This window comes from Mytilus californianus, unplaced genomic scaffold, assembly GCF_021869535.1.
Source record: "Mytilus californianus isolate M0D057914Y unplaced genomic scaffold, xbMytCali1.0.p SCAF_15, whole genome shotgun sequence".
Classification (NCBI taxonomy): Eukaryota; Metazoa; Mollusca; class Bivalvia; order Mytilida; family Mytilidae; genus Mytilus; species Mytilus californianus.
This window is the reverse complement of record NW_026262637.1, coordinates 13,734,629-13,749,123: the sequence shown is the minus strand read 5'-3', so window position 1 is coordinate 13,749,123 and position 14,495 is coordinate 13,734,629. Positions and strand designations below refer to the sequence as shown.

Genomic DNA, 14,495 nt, shown 5'->3' with positions numbered 1-14,495 from the left:
TAGATGATGGACCGACTGCAAAGTAACAACACTTGGTCAGCACCTCATAAGGAACATTCATGCCATGTTTGGTTTCATTCCATTCACTGGTTCTCTAAAAGAAGACATTTATATGTATTTCCCATAGGGTCCTATGTTAAACTAAGTCCCCCGCTGTCTGCCATCTCGAATGATGGATCGGCTACAAAGTAACAACACTTGGTCAGCATGTCATAAGGAACATTGATGCCATGTTTGGTTTCATTCCATTCAGTGGTTATCTAGAAGAAGTTCAAAATGTAAAAAGTTAACGACGACGACGGACGACGACGGACACGGACGACGGAAGACGGACGCCAAGTGATGAGAAAAGCTCACTTGGCCCTTTGGGCCAGGTGAGCTAAAAAATCAAATCAAAATAAAATAAAAAATACACAAATTTAGGCTTTTCCAAGCAAATAAAAGACTTTGTCATTTTTTTGGGGGTGGACCCGGTGTCATTTAGTGATCTTTGCTTGCAGTTCTCTAGTCCATATTTTACTATAGATAATGGAATGAAAAGTATATTTCTATTCTATTTATGAGGAACACTAAAAAAGCTTTGGTTATTTTGGTTCATAGAATTGTGAGAATTTCTCCTAAACATGTTTTTAATTGGGTATATCATGTATATGTTATTTCAAATTTTTTAACAAAATATGCCTATAAATTGTATTAAAATGAATAAGGAATGAACATTTTTGATTATACTGTATGATTGAATTCATACAAGGATTGATTTCATTTACATTTTTTTTTGTGGGTACAATGTACCAATTTCCATGGATTGAAGAAAAATTGTAGTTTCACTGATATCTGATTTCATGATTTTGCTATAGCTGGCATACAAGCCTATAGAAAATTTGTACTTGGTTGAACATATGAATTCATGGATTATTGTTACCCACAAAATCCACCAAAAAAGTGGGAACCCACGAATAATAATGAATCAATAGTATCATAAACATGATAAAGATAACAGATTACTGCAAAAATATTAACATTCTGCTGTGCCCAAGATTTGACCCTGACTGACCTAACAACTTCATAGAACAAATTATGTCAACACTTGATGTGGAATGTTATTGCTTTTGATATTAAAAGTGCTAGACAATAATGTGAATGTATACCATGACATAGAAATGAATTTGTAAGTGCAAAATTTCAATAGATCATATATATTGCATATGAAAATCTACGAAAAGGATCTTTCAAAATTTCCTTGTTAGAGCAGTACATTGTTAAAATTCAGTAGTGTTTTATGGTAGGGTTTTCTATATGACATGTATCTTCATGATAGATACAACTGGAACCATGAATCTGAAATTCAATTTTGTTTACCTGAATTGACACATTATCTGCAAAGTATTCTGTAAGTTTGGTAAAAGATACTCATCTTTCTTCATACTTTATAATTCAAATTCAGCTATTTGATGAAAATAATTTTTTTTAATATAGATAATTAAATAAATCCATGTTTTATATTTCAGCAAATTTTCACCTGAGTAATGGAGCCGTACTTTGGAGGATTAATTGGTTAAGTGACATGTCCATGAGAGGTATCAATCAGTCATGTGGAATGATGGTCAATTATCGTTACTTCCTAGACAATACCACTGAAAACAGCAAACGATACCTGGAGAACCATCACATTGAAGCTTCACCAGAAATCGTAGAATTAGGGAGTTTAAAAAATGTGAAGAAAGATACAGATGAATAGACACATTTATTTGTTTTCATAGTATATCAAAGCTCTTTTCTAAAGAAATATGAGGATTGAAAAAAAAGATATGTTGTGTTTCTTGTTATGGGAACCAAATGTTCCATTTCTTTTTACCTTGACACAAATGTAGGCAGTGCTAAATATGGTAAAAAAATTGTTCCAATTGTAACTTCTCTACAGTCTAGTTCTTACTGGTGACAACTCCATTAATTTATGTCCAAACTTCCAGCTAAAACATGCAGAAGAAATATTCATTTCAGCCCATTAATTACATTTTGAACCAAAAAGGACGAAATGTTCATTTGAGGATTTTGTTTGCATCAAAGCTTGATTTACAGGAAATAATATTTACAAAACAATCTTCAGTAATGAGAACCTACATTCATTTGACTTTTAAATTTCAATTTTTATTATATTTTTACACAAATATTACACTTTCTTTGAAACTAGGGCTGTTCCAAAATTTATCTTGTGGGGGGAATGGGAGGCACTCAAATTAATAAGATATAGGTGGCATTTTCCTTAGAATTTTGTGAGAATTATAAGAAAAATGAAAATTTTTCTTTTATGTGTGGTAAGGGTCTTAAAAAAGTGCCTAAAATACCCTCCCTCCCCCTCCCCAAGTGTTTATTTTTGGAACAGCCCTTAAAGTTTGTTTTTAATTTTAAAAAAAATAACCTTGCTAATGTTCAAATTTAGATACCTGTATTACCAAACACAACATTTTTTTTTCTCAGTCTTAAGAATTGTGACTGATAAATTGAAATTTTGCAGCAATCATCAGTTGCAAAGTGTTCATAAAGTGTAGGACAAATCAGATTGTTTGTAAAAGGCAGCAGTCATTTAAAGGTCTTCCAAAGATTCATGAAATCCGTTTTTGCAAATGTAGTCTATATGAAATATGTATACTTTTTTAAGAGTTTAGGCTTTTATTTATTGTAGTTGAGTGTGAATGTTTCATAGCGAGAATGTTTTTAAAAGTGTAGCACTAAACCTATTGAATCATAAATCATAGATTAGTCATGTATTCCTGACTTCAAAAGTCATAACAGAAACTTAACAGAGTTGTGTAGAAAATAGTCAGAATCATATTTTTCTAAATTTTTTGTGCAATATATTATAATTAATCATGAGTAAGAAAATTATACAGAATAAAATTCTGTCATTTCAGTGAGTTATTTAAAGATATGTTAAGTATTTCGGTGATTCCTCTAATGAATTTTATGTGTAATTAGATTTTGTTATACATACTATATAGCTCGTTACTTTTGTGTATGTAAAATTTAATGTCCAAAAAAATTGATATTTAGGACAACTAAAATGTCACTACTTCAGGACATAACTTATGATAATCAAAACATTTAGAGTCAACACATATGCTTTTAGATAAATATTGTTGACTAGTCACCGAATTTGGAAAACTAAGTTTTCTTTTCCATTGGTTATTTTGTGAATTTGGCTCCATTAAAAGCCCCTTCTCAAGGTTTTGATGAATAAGGTACTATGAATCATTTCTCCATTGCTAAACAAATGCAATAAACAAATGAAAATATCATCATGTACTGTCTTTGGTTAGTGTCCTATTGCTTAGGACTAAAGGTCATTTCATTGCTCTTACCCCAAAATGAAATAATGTCATGTCATTTGTTACATTTCCTTTGTGACCAAAAAAAGGACATTTTTGACCAATCGCAACGTTTTAGTGTATGCTTTAAAATGGGACTTGTTAATATCTCACATAAATTATTGGGGCATGGGGTTTGTAAGCTTGAGTAATGAAGGTTCTTTTATGATCTCCTAGATGTTGCTTGGTTATTATAAGTTGTGTGTTACTGTCTGTTTGATGTATATAATTATTTTTTTTATATCTTTACAAAAGTCTTCATATGAGTATGGTACAGAGATGTATTAGCAAAAAAAAAAAAAAAAAAAAAATGCTAGAAAAATGTTCAAGTATAATGAAACTTCAACAAATTCTTCTCTCAGATATCTTATTTGGTTTTTTTTTGTGTATTTTTTTTTTATCAAAAATACTTTACAGTAGTATAAGAAATTTTAACTTTCACATTTATTGTATGATGATTCTCTGTTTAATTCCAATAAATCTAAATACCAATAAAAGAATAACAATACTTTGTTGGAAAATAAAAATAACCCTTTATAAATTTGGCCTGAAGTTCTTTCCTGTATTTACTGTGATCATTTGTTCCTATCAATTGGGAATGTGATGGTAGCAAATGCAGTTTTTCTAGTCATACAGTGCAGATCAAGTGAAATGAATACCTTCAACCTTCAAATTAATTATAAACTGTGACAAGTCTTCAAACACAGTACTGTTTTTCCTATTCTAATGCAATATTATACAAGTAAAATGTGAAAAAAACAACATTTTAAATATATTGGAAATGTTAACTGCATTTGTGCACCATTGTCAGCAATACTGGGACTGACAATCTTGGATTGTTGGCAAACATCATCCCAATCAAAAGTGGTGTTTCATATCATATTGTGTAAGAACACATGTTTAGTGGATTAAAGTAGAATTTGTAAATAAACAATTTAATTTGTAATAATGTCAACTATCTTAGTTTTCAGGTAAAAATGCAATGCACAAACCTTTTTTTAAGATTCAGTGCCATATAATATTTTTATGTTCTATTTATAATTTGAGAAACATGTTTATCATGTACATACTTATATTCTGTTTTCAAGCCATAGGTTGATTAATTGTTACTGTTGTTACATTTGTATGTTTAAGGCTTCATTGAGGTGATTCATCAGCCATTATATATCAAAATGTTAATGTATTTAATGATAAGTTGCTGTCGAGAAAGAGTGGCAAATAAAAATATCTATGCAGTTTCCATCTGTTGCTTTGTTATTTGTTCTAGTGATTTTTTTCAGACTTTTGTGTGGAAAATGATAAAAGTGCCTTATTCATGGTTAGTATTTTTATGCCCCCGCCGTAGCGGAGGGGGCATTAAGTTTTACCTTTGTCCGTCTGTACGTCCGTACGTACATCCCAAAATTGGTTTCCATTCTCTAACTTGAGTTTGCCCCAACCAAATGTTATGAAACTTATACACAATGCTTATTACCACAAAATACAGATCAAGTTTGAATTTTGGTAGAGTAACTCTAATTGTTCTGGTAGAGTAACTCTAACTGTTCTAAAGTTATGCCCCTTTATAAATGGAAAATTTACAAAATTTTTAGTTTCCTTTCCTTTTCTTAAGTTTGCCTCAACCAAATGTTATTAAACTTATACACAATGCTTATTACCACAAAACACAGATCACATTTGAATTTTGGTGGCATCACTTTAACCGTTCTAGAGTTATGCCCTTTATAAATGGAAAAATTGCCAAATTTTTAGTTTCCGTTCTCTAACTTAAATTTTCTTCAACCAAATGTTATGAAACTTACACACAATGCTTATTACCACAAAATAAAGATCAAGTTTGAATTTTGGTGGCGTCACTTTAACCATTCTTGAGTTATGCCCCTTTATAAATGGAAAAAAATGCAAAATTTTTAGTTTCCGTTCTCTAACTTAAGTTGCCTCAACCAAATGTTATGAAACTTATACACAATGCTTTTTACCACAAAACACAGATCAAGTTGAATATTGGTGGCGTCACTTTAATCATTATCGAGTTATGCCCCTTTATAAATCGGAAAATTGCAAAACTTTTAGTTTCCGTTCTGTAACTTAAGTTTGCCCCAACCAAATATTATGAAACCTTTACACAATACTTATTACCACAAAACTCAGATCAAGTACAAATTTGGGTAGCATCACTTTTATTGTTCTTGAGTTATGTCCCTTTATAATGTTGTATGCAAGCGGGGGCACCATCTGTGTCCATAGGGACACATTCTCCATTTATTTTTACAATGTTTGTGTTCAACTGCTGTTGCAAGAGCTCATGATTTCTTTAAGATTAATAGACAAAGATTGTAATGACATGTTTTAAAAAAGACATAATCAAAGAAAAATATTGGAACCCTATAGATATTAAATACAAACCATGGGTGCAACACAACAAAATTTTAGTAGCACTAATAGATTGTTGGAAATATAATCACTATACAAGTTAATAAACAATATGTTAAGGTAATAACTCTAAAATCATTGATCTGAATGTGTTTTGTAAATATATTCTAAGCTTTTAAATTACATGTATCACTGGTTATTTTAATTCTGTATAACATTAATGCCAACTAGGTGTTGATGAACATGTCTATTACAAACACCTTACTGATTTAAAGAGTTGTCTCCCTCAACAAAGATGTAACTTGTAAAGAAATTCAATTATGACGTCAAATTTTCTTACTTTCCTCTAAATTTCCTTTTGTGATGTCACGAAAAAAGGGGACCATGGCTGATGACATTACATAGAAAGATCAAATCTTTTTGCAGGTAATTGGATAAGAAGGATTTTGTTTGTCTGAATATCGTCTAAAATTATTTAGAGAAACAGATTCTGCCTCCAAATCTTGTCAATACGATATTTCTCCACCCTCGCGTTTGTTGATTGTACTTACGGCCCCTCCTACGTGTCTGCTGTAACTATAAATTTAACACAGAAATTTAAATACATGTACTTGTCAATATTATGAAGTTATGTAACTTAATGGAGAAAAAATGTCTATTAAAATAAAATTCTATTGCGAGTATAGGTTTTCAATTATAAACACGTGTTGCAGGATCTCAATATTGACAACTTCAAGTCTAAGCCTCTAGATTTTACCTGTGCTAGTTTACCATATATAATCCATCTGGTCACCCTATTACTGATGCCATGAACGTTGTAAACAACACTTCTCTCCGAAATGTGTTAACCAAAGAGACTAAATTTTGTGAGCCTAAACCCATAAAATGGAAACACAACTTTAAAATAATAATAGATTCAGTCGAGGATTGTGTCAGGCAATGGGCTAGGTGGACTTTCTTTCGGTATGGGTTTATGCTGTCAGGTCGTTAATACAAAATGGAGTTTATAAACAGAATGGGTATTTGAACTCTTGCTTCATCGATCTTTAAAGATCCAAAACGTTTCCAAACCTCTTTACAAACTGTTAATATGCATCAATAATATCAGAAGTCAATACCTTGTTTTACAGATACTGTGAAACTACATACTTAAGGGCCATGTAAATTTGATCTGATGTGGATACTTGATGTTTAACTGATTAAGGATAAGCCCAATGTTGTTTCATGAAAAGAATGGCCAAAGTAGATACAGATATCCTGTTTTAGAAGGGTTAACTCGTACTTTCTAATAAAACACTCTGATTTAAAAGAAAACAAAATTCTGAAAACATTTAAACATTGACAATTAGGGTCGGTTGAGAACAAAAATATACGACAAAAGATTACAACTTCCAAATTATGAACTCTGCATTTCCATGTAGCAACATTCTAGCAGAGCTTGCATATGAAGTATCCTAATTGAGCGTTAACCCTGACCTTGCGTTTCCTATGATAATTTCCTTGACACAAGGTTGCTGCTAACAAAGAAGCTATTAAACCATTGATTCCAGGTGTTAAAGTTGAAGTATGCCAAATCTGGTTAAGAAAATAGTGATGTTTCAAAAGAACGAAGAACTGTCGATACTGATTCCTGCAAACCAAGATGTCTGTCATTGCCTATATTAGAAAATGCTGTGTTTTAAAACAAATCAGATAACACCAATAGCTGATCCTGTTAAAATATTTTGGGGAAAATGGTCTTCAGATGGTTTTTCATGCTGACAATGACACTGCAACCTGTCGAATATGGCGCCACCATTGAATTTATGTTTACAAACTAATCTATAGGGTGTACGTAGGTTTTTTCAAATTCTCAGAAACTACAGAAAATGCTAGTAAAAATGTGACACATATGTCTGTCGGGTGACCAACATGACCAACATGACTGATACAACTGCAAAGAAGGCAAATGAATAATGGCGTATTATTGCATCTTCTTATTTTCATATATAATACATTTAATTGTCATTTGTTTTAAAGATAATCAGCTTTAATAAATGATTTCTTTATGAAATGGTCCTCTGTTCGTCCAATATAGCCAGCATAAAAAATTAGACAACGAAAGAAAAATGCAAATAACAATCAACGAAACAATTCATAGAACACTGAAGATTAAAAACACAAAGCCCACCAAAAACACACCGGCATTGTCCAAACATATAGAGTAACTTCGTCTTAAGAATAAAACCCAATTCTGGTAGTCAGTGCTCCAGTATTGGCAAAATCAAAATGACACATCATTTCTGTAAATTTCTATTTCTTTTCTGAACTAAATCGCCAGCGTATCAAGGATGAAATTCATTGAAGAAACACATGAATGGAGCCAAATGGAAACCATATTATCATGTTTTCATGCTTCTTTCTTAAGTGCCAGTCTTTGTAAGAATCAGGCAATTTAGAAAAATTTCAAAACATGGCCGAAAAAAACCCACCGACCAATCTATCCTATTTTGAAGTTACCCTCATCCTGAGTTAGAAATGGTAGGTCTTTTGTTTCTGCTGTTCTGGTAATTCGAGAAATGTCTAGATAACTTTTGGTTAGAATGATAGCAAATTACAGAGTTATCTCGCTTTAATTGTTAATTTCTAGTGCATTTCAACCAAATTATATCTTGAGTTACCAGAACAGGAAGAGGAAACGAATGTTATATTCGTGCAGCATGATACAATTTGAACATAAATTAATGTCAAATTGAGTGGGGTTTTTTTTGTCATGTTTTCACCACTGCCTGATTCTTAGGCAGATTGTCACTTAAATTTAAAAAAAATGAAAAAAAAATAATTGTAATAGAATAGAATAGAAAAGAAAAGTTTTATTTTCCCAAATTACAGGGCCCATAGAGGGCATAAAATCAGTCACAATTGATTGACATAATTGATACAATTCATGAAATTACAACAATAAACATCACAGTGTACATGAAAATGTATATTTAGTATATTAGCATTGGTCAGAATCAGAGCCAACAACAACAATATATATTGTGAATGCACAATAAAATAATAAAATTACATTATATGCATTCATTCTCAAAATATTTACGACTTAGTATCGATATTCATTTTGAGTTCAGAACCGTGCTAGTTGTTAGCTACATCAAATCCGAATTTCTCGTTATTGTCTCTTCAATTAAAAACAACTTGACTTCGAGTAAAAGATTACCTTGTCTGTAAATGACAAAACCCTTCGTAATTTTGGGTCCTCAATGCTCTTCAATTTCGTACTTTAACTTTTTTTTATTTGAGCGTCACTGGTGAGTCTTTTGTTAACAAAACGCACGTCTGCCGGCCCAATTCTTTAACCTGATATGCGTGATGAGGTTATTTACAACCACTGTGTTGATGCCACTGCTGGTGAAGGTTTCCTCCTCCATAGAATCACCAGCCCAGTAGTCAGCACTTCTGTTTTGACATGATTTATAATTGATATGGTCATATTCATCAATCTAACTGTTTATAAATTTTGAATTGTTGGAAATACTAAGGATTTTCTACCCTAGGAATAGATAACCTTAGCTGTATTTGGCAAAACCCTTCGAAACTTTGGATCCTCAATGATCATTTACTACGTTCTTTATTTAGCATTTTTAACTTTTTTGATTCGAGCGTCACTTATTAGTCATTTGTAGACGAAACGCGCGTCTGTCGTACATAATTTTAAGCCTGGTATCGATGATGATTCTATCTGTTAAATTTTTTGTATAAGATTTCCTGATAATTTTGTTATTCTGCATCATAAAATTATACAAGCAGAACAGACCTTTGATTATTCCAAATTAGGAATAGAAAGGAAATAAAGTATATCATGGGATACGCTCCCTTTTCTGCGATTTATTCCTTTATATATATTGCAAAGACGTAATAAAATGTCCAGACATATACGACTATTCATAACAGATAGTTAGCCATGTAGGCTAGATTTAAACTGTCATGCAAATAAAAAACAATATTGCTAGACTCAATTCCTTAAACAATACAAAATGAATAACGGCATGGACATGAGAATATTGTATTAATATGCACTACACTGATATGTTCAGAATACGATACTATTGTTCTAATTTAAAGAGTTTCATGTTCCCCGGACGTGTTAGTCGTTGTACAGAATTCTAACAAATTATATACAAAGCGTAACTTAATAATTAGTCTGCAAGCAATGTTGTACCAATCACCAGTGAGACAATCATCATTGGGGATATGGCATCGTTCGAAAACAAAAATAGTTCTGCTGACTAAGCTTTAAAAAAGGGTGACATCCATCGTTATACGTTAAGACTTGACAGTCTTGAGCCATATATTTAATGCTTGTTTTGTAGACTATTGGAAATATCGTTCCTTTTAGAAACTATTGTAATTAAATTTTGCAGTATTCTACTCATATTTCTATTTTTAACTGTCATATGCGTATCACTTTCCTTTACACATAACCAAAAGTTAACTAATCAACGACATATTCATAGAAATCAAAGTAAAATAAAGGTAGTAAAATTTGCTGCTTTTATGGAATGATCATTACAGGAAACTTCTGTAGTCTTGAAAGACCAGAAATAAAAGATTTCTGATATTAACATACTAAAAGGTATTAAAACCTGTCAGACAAACATAGCAGACAAAACATAGCAGACATCAAGCATTTAAAAGTATCTTTAGATAATTCATCATAGATCGGTGATTGATTTGAAGAGGAAGGTTTCCATTCCTTTACATAACATAGCAGCTCTACGGAATTTAAAAATTATAGGAAATAATTGAAGATCATATCCAGTTTTGATATGATGGTACATGGTGTGGCTATTGTTCTTACAATGACACTTTACTTGGTACATTTGACGGATGCAGATCAACGGTATATATGATGAGTTAATTAACAACCACTGATCGATGCCACTGCTGGTGGATATTTCCTCTCCGACGGTATCACCAGCCTAGTAGTCAGCACTTCTGTGTTGACATGAATTATCATTGATATGGTCATAATAGGAAATTAATCGTTTACAACACTTTTGATTTTTTTCGAAATACTACGGATTTTCTACCCCAGGAATATACTACTTTAGCTGTATTAAACAAAACCTGTCGGAACCTTAGGTCTTCAATACTCTTCAACTTCGTACCTTACATGGCCTTTTTAGATTGTTTGATTCGAGTGTTACTGATGAGTCTTTTGTAGATAGTCCAGCTGGTATCGATGATGATTTTATCTAATATAATGACTGACTCATTTTGAGAAGTGTACGGTCTCTGAATTATACACGTGACAAAAGATGGTAGATTTATTATTGGTGGTTGGAAAGTTGTAATTTTTATTGATACAGACACTACAAACCAGTAAAAGTCTGAAATGGCCTATATTTGTACTCGATTGTACTGATTTTTACTCGACCAGTCTGAATTGGTCTGAAATTTACTTGATAATACTCGACTTTAGTCTGAACCATACTTAACAGTCTGAACTTGTACTCGACCTTTACTCGACCAGTACTTAACCATTTTATTTTCGTCTGAACCATGCTCGACTTAGTCTGAACCATGCTCGACCTAGTCTGAACCATATTCGACCTAGTCTGAACCATACTCGACCTAGTCTGAACCATACTCGACTAAGTCTTAACCAACCTAGACCTAATTTTTGTATCTATCTATTATATTTCATCAATTTAGGTACTGTTTTTAACAGCTATTTCCTCTGGCTTGAAATTTGAACAACAATTTGAAATTTAAAATGTATTCAATATGGCATTGAAACCAAAATTTCACAATAAACATAATATAAATTCAACACCATATTTATCAACACTTACATATATATATATATCACCTTTAAAATAAAAATAAAACAAGCTGATCAAATAATCTCAAAACTGAATTGTGACTAATATTTTCAATGTTATTCAAATTTTTTTGAATGTTTCAGATATATTTTATGGTTACTGGACAATTTTCACCATTTACTTAAGCCTTGTATAGATTTATGGTGTCAGTTGAGTTTAGTTAATAATGCAGTGAACATTTTTTTTTATTAAAATATATTTAAAATAGTATATAAAGCAACTTAATAAATTTCAAAAATCACACCTTTGTTTTGTAAAACCAAGAATTTAATATAATCATGATAATAGAACTTCCATAGCAATCCTTGATAACCATTTAAAAAAGGAAATGTGTTCCAAAGTTGCAGAAAAAATTTATTTCAATTTAATTTAAATAACTTTTGTCAAAATTAAAGACATGGCATACAAGAAGCACTTTGATAAGGTGTATTTACCTCAGTACATAGATATAGGAAGATGTGGTATGAGTGCCAATGAGAAAACTCTCCATCCAAGTTACAATTTATAAAAGTAAACCATTATAGGTCAAGGTACGGCCTTCAACAGGGAGCATTGGCTCACACCGAACAGCAAGCTATAAAGGGCCCAAAAAAAATTACTAGTGTAAAACCATTCAAACGGAAAAACGAACGGTCTAATCTATGTGTGTTTTACAGGTAAAAAGAAAGCCCTTTTTTTTCTTAAACTCGTGTATTACTTATCTAGTGAATTCAAAAGGCCTTGTTGCGATTTAAGTTTTACAGGATGTTGCAATTTTTAATGAATGTTAATTAGAAATTAATACTCTCTGACCAGGTGTGATCTTTTTAATGAGTTTGCCCCAAGCAGGAGGTATTACTTTATACTTTACCACTAATCAGAAGAAAATTTTTATCTATTTCTTTAATTTTTTTTTATCCCTTTTTGATATGTATTATATATGATATATCCCAAATTATAATAAGAATAGATATATTTCTAAAATAAGTTTAAACAATTTCAGTGATTTTTTGGCTGTTGTTACCTAATTAAAAAGATAATTATATAACTATTGTATGTAACCATGAAACCTATATAGTTTTTCTTTAGGAATTTAGGAAAATTAAGTTTGAAAAAAAAAAAACACATGCCAAACAAGAAGCACCTTAATAAGGTTTTATTACACTCAGTAAAGGTGTGGTTTTTAGATAAAAGAAAATCTTTTTTTTAACAAAACTCTAAAACTTTAAAATTAATATAATTAAATTATTATATAAGATAATTTAATTTGACTATCTCTATTTGATAAATCTGAGAATCATGTAAGGATGTAAAAATATGTTTATATATATATCTTTATTTTATTGTGGCTGTTGTCATGTCAGAATAAAAATCAAAAGGGAGCTCATGTCGATAGAAATAAACAATTCACCAAAGCTTCTTGCAAATTGGTGAAATTTTGTTTGAGTTATTGTCCGAAAACTGGAAAATCCCCCCTTGTTTAATGAATAAAACCCCAAAACTCGGAAACGGTAAATCCGAAATTTATAAAAAAAAAAAACGAAAGGGAGCTCACGACAGTAGATATGAACAATTCACAAACGTTTCTTGCAAATTGGTGAAATTTTGTTTGAGTTATTGTCCGAAAACTGGAAAATCCCCCCTTGTTTAATGAATAAAACCCCAAAACTCGGAAACGGTAAATCCGAAATTTATAAAAAAAAAAAACGAAAGGGAGCTCACGACAGTAGATATGAACAATTCACAAACGTTTCATGCAAATTGGTGAAATTGTTTTTGAGTTATTGTCCGAAAACTGGAAAATCCCCCCTTTTTTAATGAATAAAACCCCAAAACTCGGAAATGGTAAATCTGAAATTTATAAAAAACGAAAGGGAGCTCACGTCAATAGATATAAAAAATTCACCAAAGTTTCATGCATATTGGTTAAAGCGTTTTTGAATTAATGTCCGACATGTTGACGAACGGACGGACGGACAGACGGACAGACGGTCAACGGTATACCATAATACGTCCCGTAAACGGGCGTATAAAAAAAGAAATTAATTTTAACAGCTAAAATTAAAAAAAAGTATAGGTTTTTTGGTCAAGTATTGTTCAGACTGGTCGAGTATTGTTCAGACCTTTGGTCGAGTATGGTTTAGACTGAAAAAATTGGTAGAGTACAGGTCGAGAATGGGTTAAGACTGTTTCAAACTGGTCGAGTAATAGTTCAGACTATTTTCAATGGCAAAGATAAGGGTCAAGTACAAATCAGTACGGTCGAGTATGGTTAAGACTGGGGTCGAGTAATGTCGAGTAAAATTCAGACTAATTCAGACTGGTCGAGTAAAAATCAGTACAGTCGAGTACAGATATAGGCCATTTCAGACTTTTACTGGTTTGTAGTGAGTTTTTAACCATTTGACTAGGTATACACAAGATAGATAAGTACAATATAAAAAAAAATAATGGACATGTGTTTTATATAATATATAATCAGTATGGTGAATTGAATAGGAATATATTTGTTGTACATAATTGACTTTTTACGAGAGAGTTTGTGCTAAGTAAGTATGACACCAGTATTTGCACAGGAAATCCTTCCATCAACAGTCACAAATTAAATCCAGAATCAGAAATAACCACATCATAATGCACTGTTATTGTGGCTGCCTGTAACAACCGTACACTTCACATACTGAACAACACTGGCCATCTACTGACCACGGGTTATGATATGTTCAAGATCTCTAGCTTCATGTATAACCATGGAAGGACTCATTACCTATGATCTCCGTCGGTTTTTTGGTGGGGTGCGTGTTACACAGCCTTTAGTTTTGTATGTAGAGTAAGACTGTAGTTTGTTGTCGTTTTTCGGTTTTTACCATGGTTATGTCAGTTTATCTTCGACTTATTAATTTTGATT

The 14,495-nt window shown here is 31.6% G+C and overlaps 1 protein-coding gene across 5 annotated transcripts in view; it reads left to right on the top strand.

Moving 5' to 3' along the window:
* LOC127725461 (malonyl-CoA decarboxylase, mitochondrial-like) overlaps nt 1-4,603 on the top strand; it is a 33,701-nt gene extending 29,098 nt beyond the window's left edge. For all 5 annotated transcript variants that reach the window (XM_052232426.1, XM_052232430.1, XM_052232429.1 and 2 more), the window contains exon 10: nt 1,509-4,603. In XM_052232426.1, the coding sequence (XP_052088386.1) occupies nt 1,509-1,738 (230 nt within the window). In that variant the 3' untranslated portion in view covers nt 1,739-4,603. The remainder of the gene's footprint in view (nt 1-1,508) is intronic.
* The last annotated feature ends 9,892 nt before the right edge of the window (nt 4,604-14,495 follow it).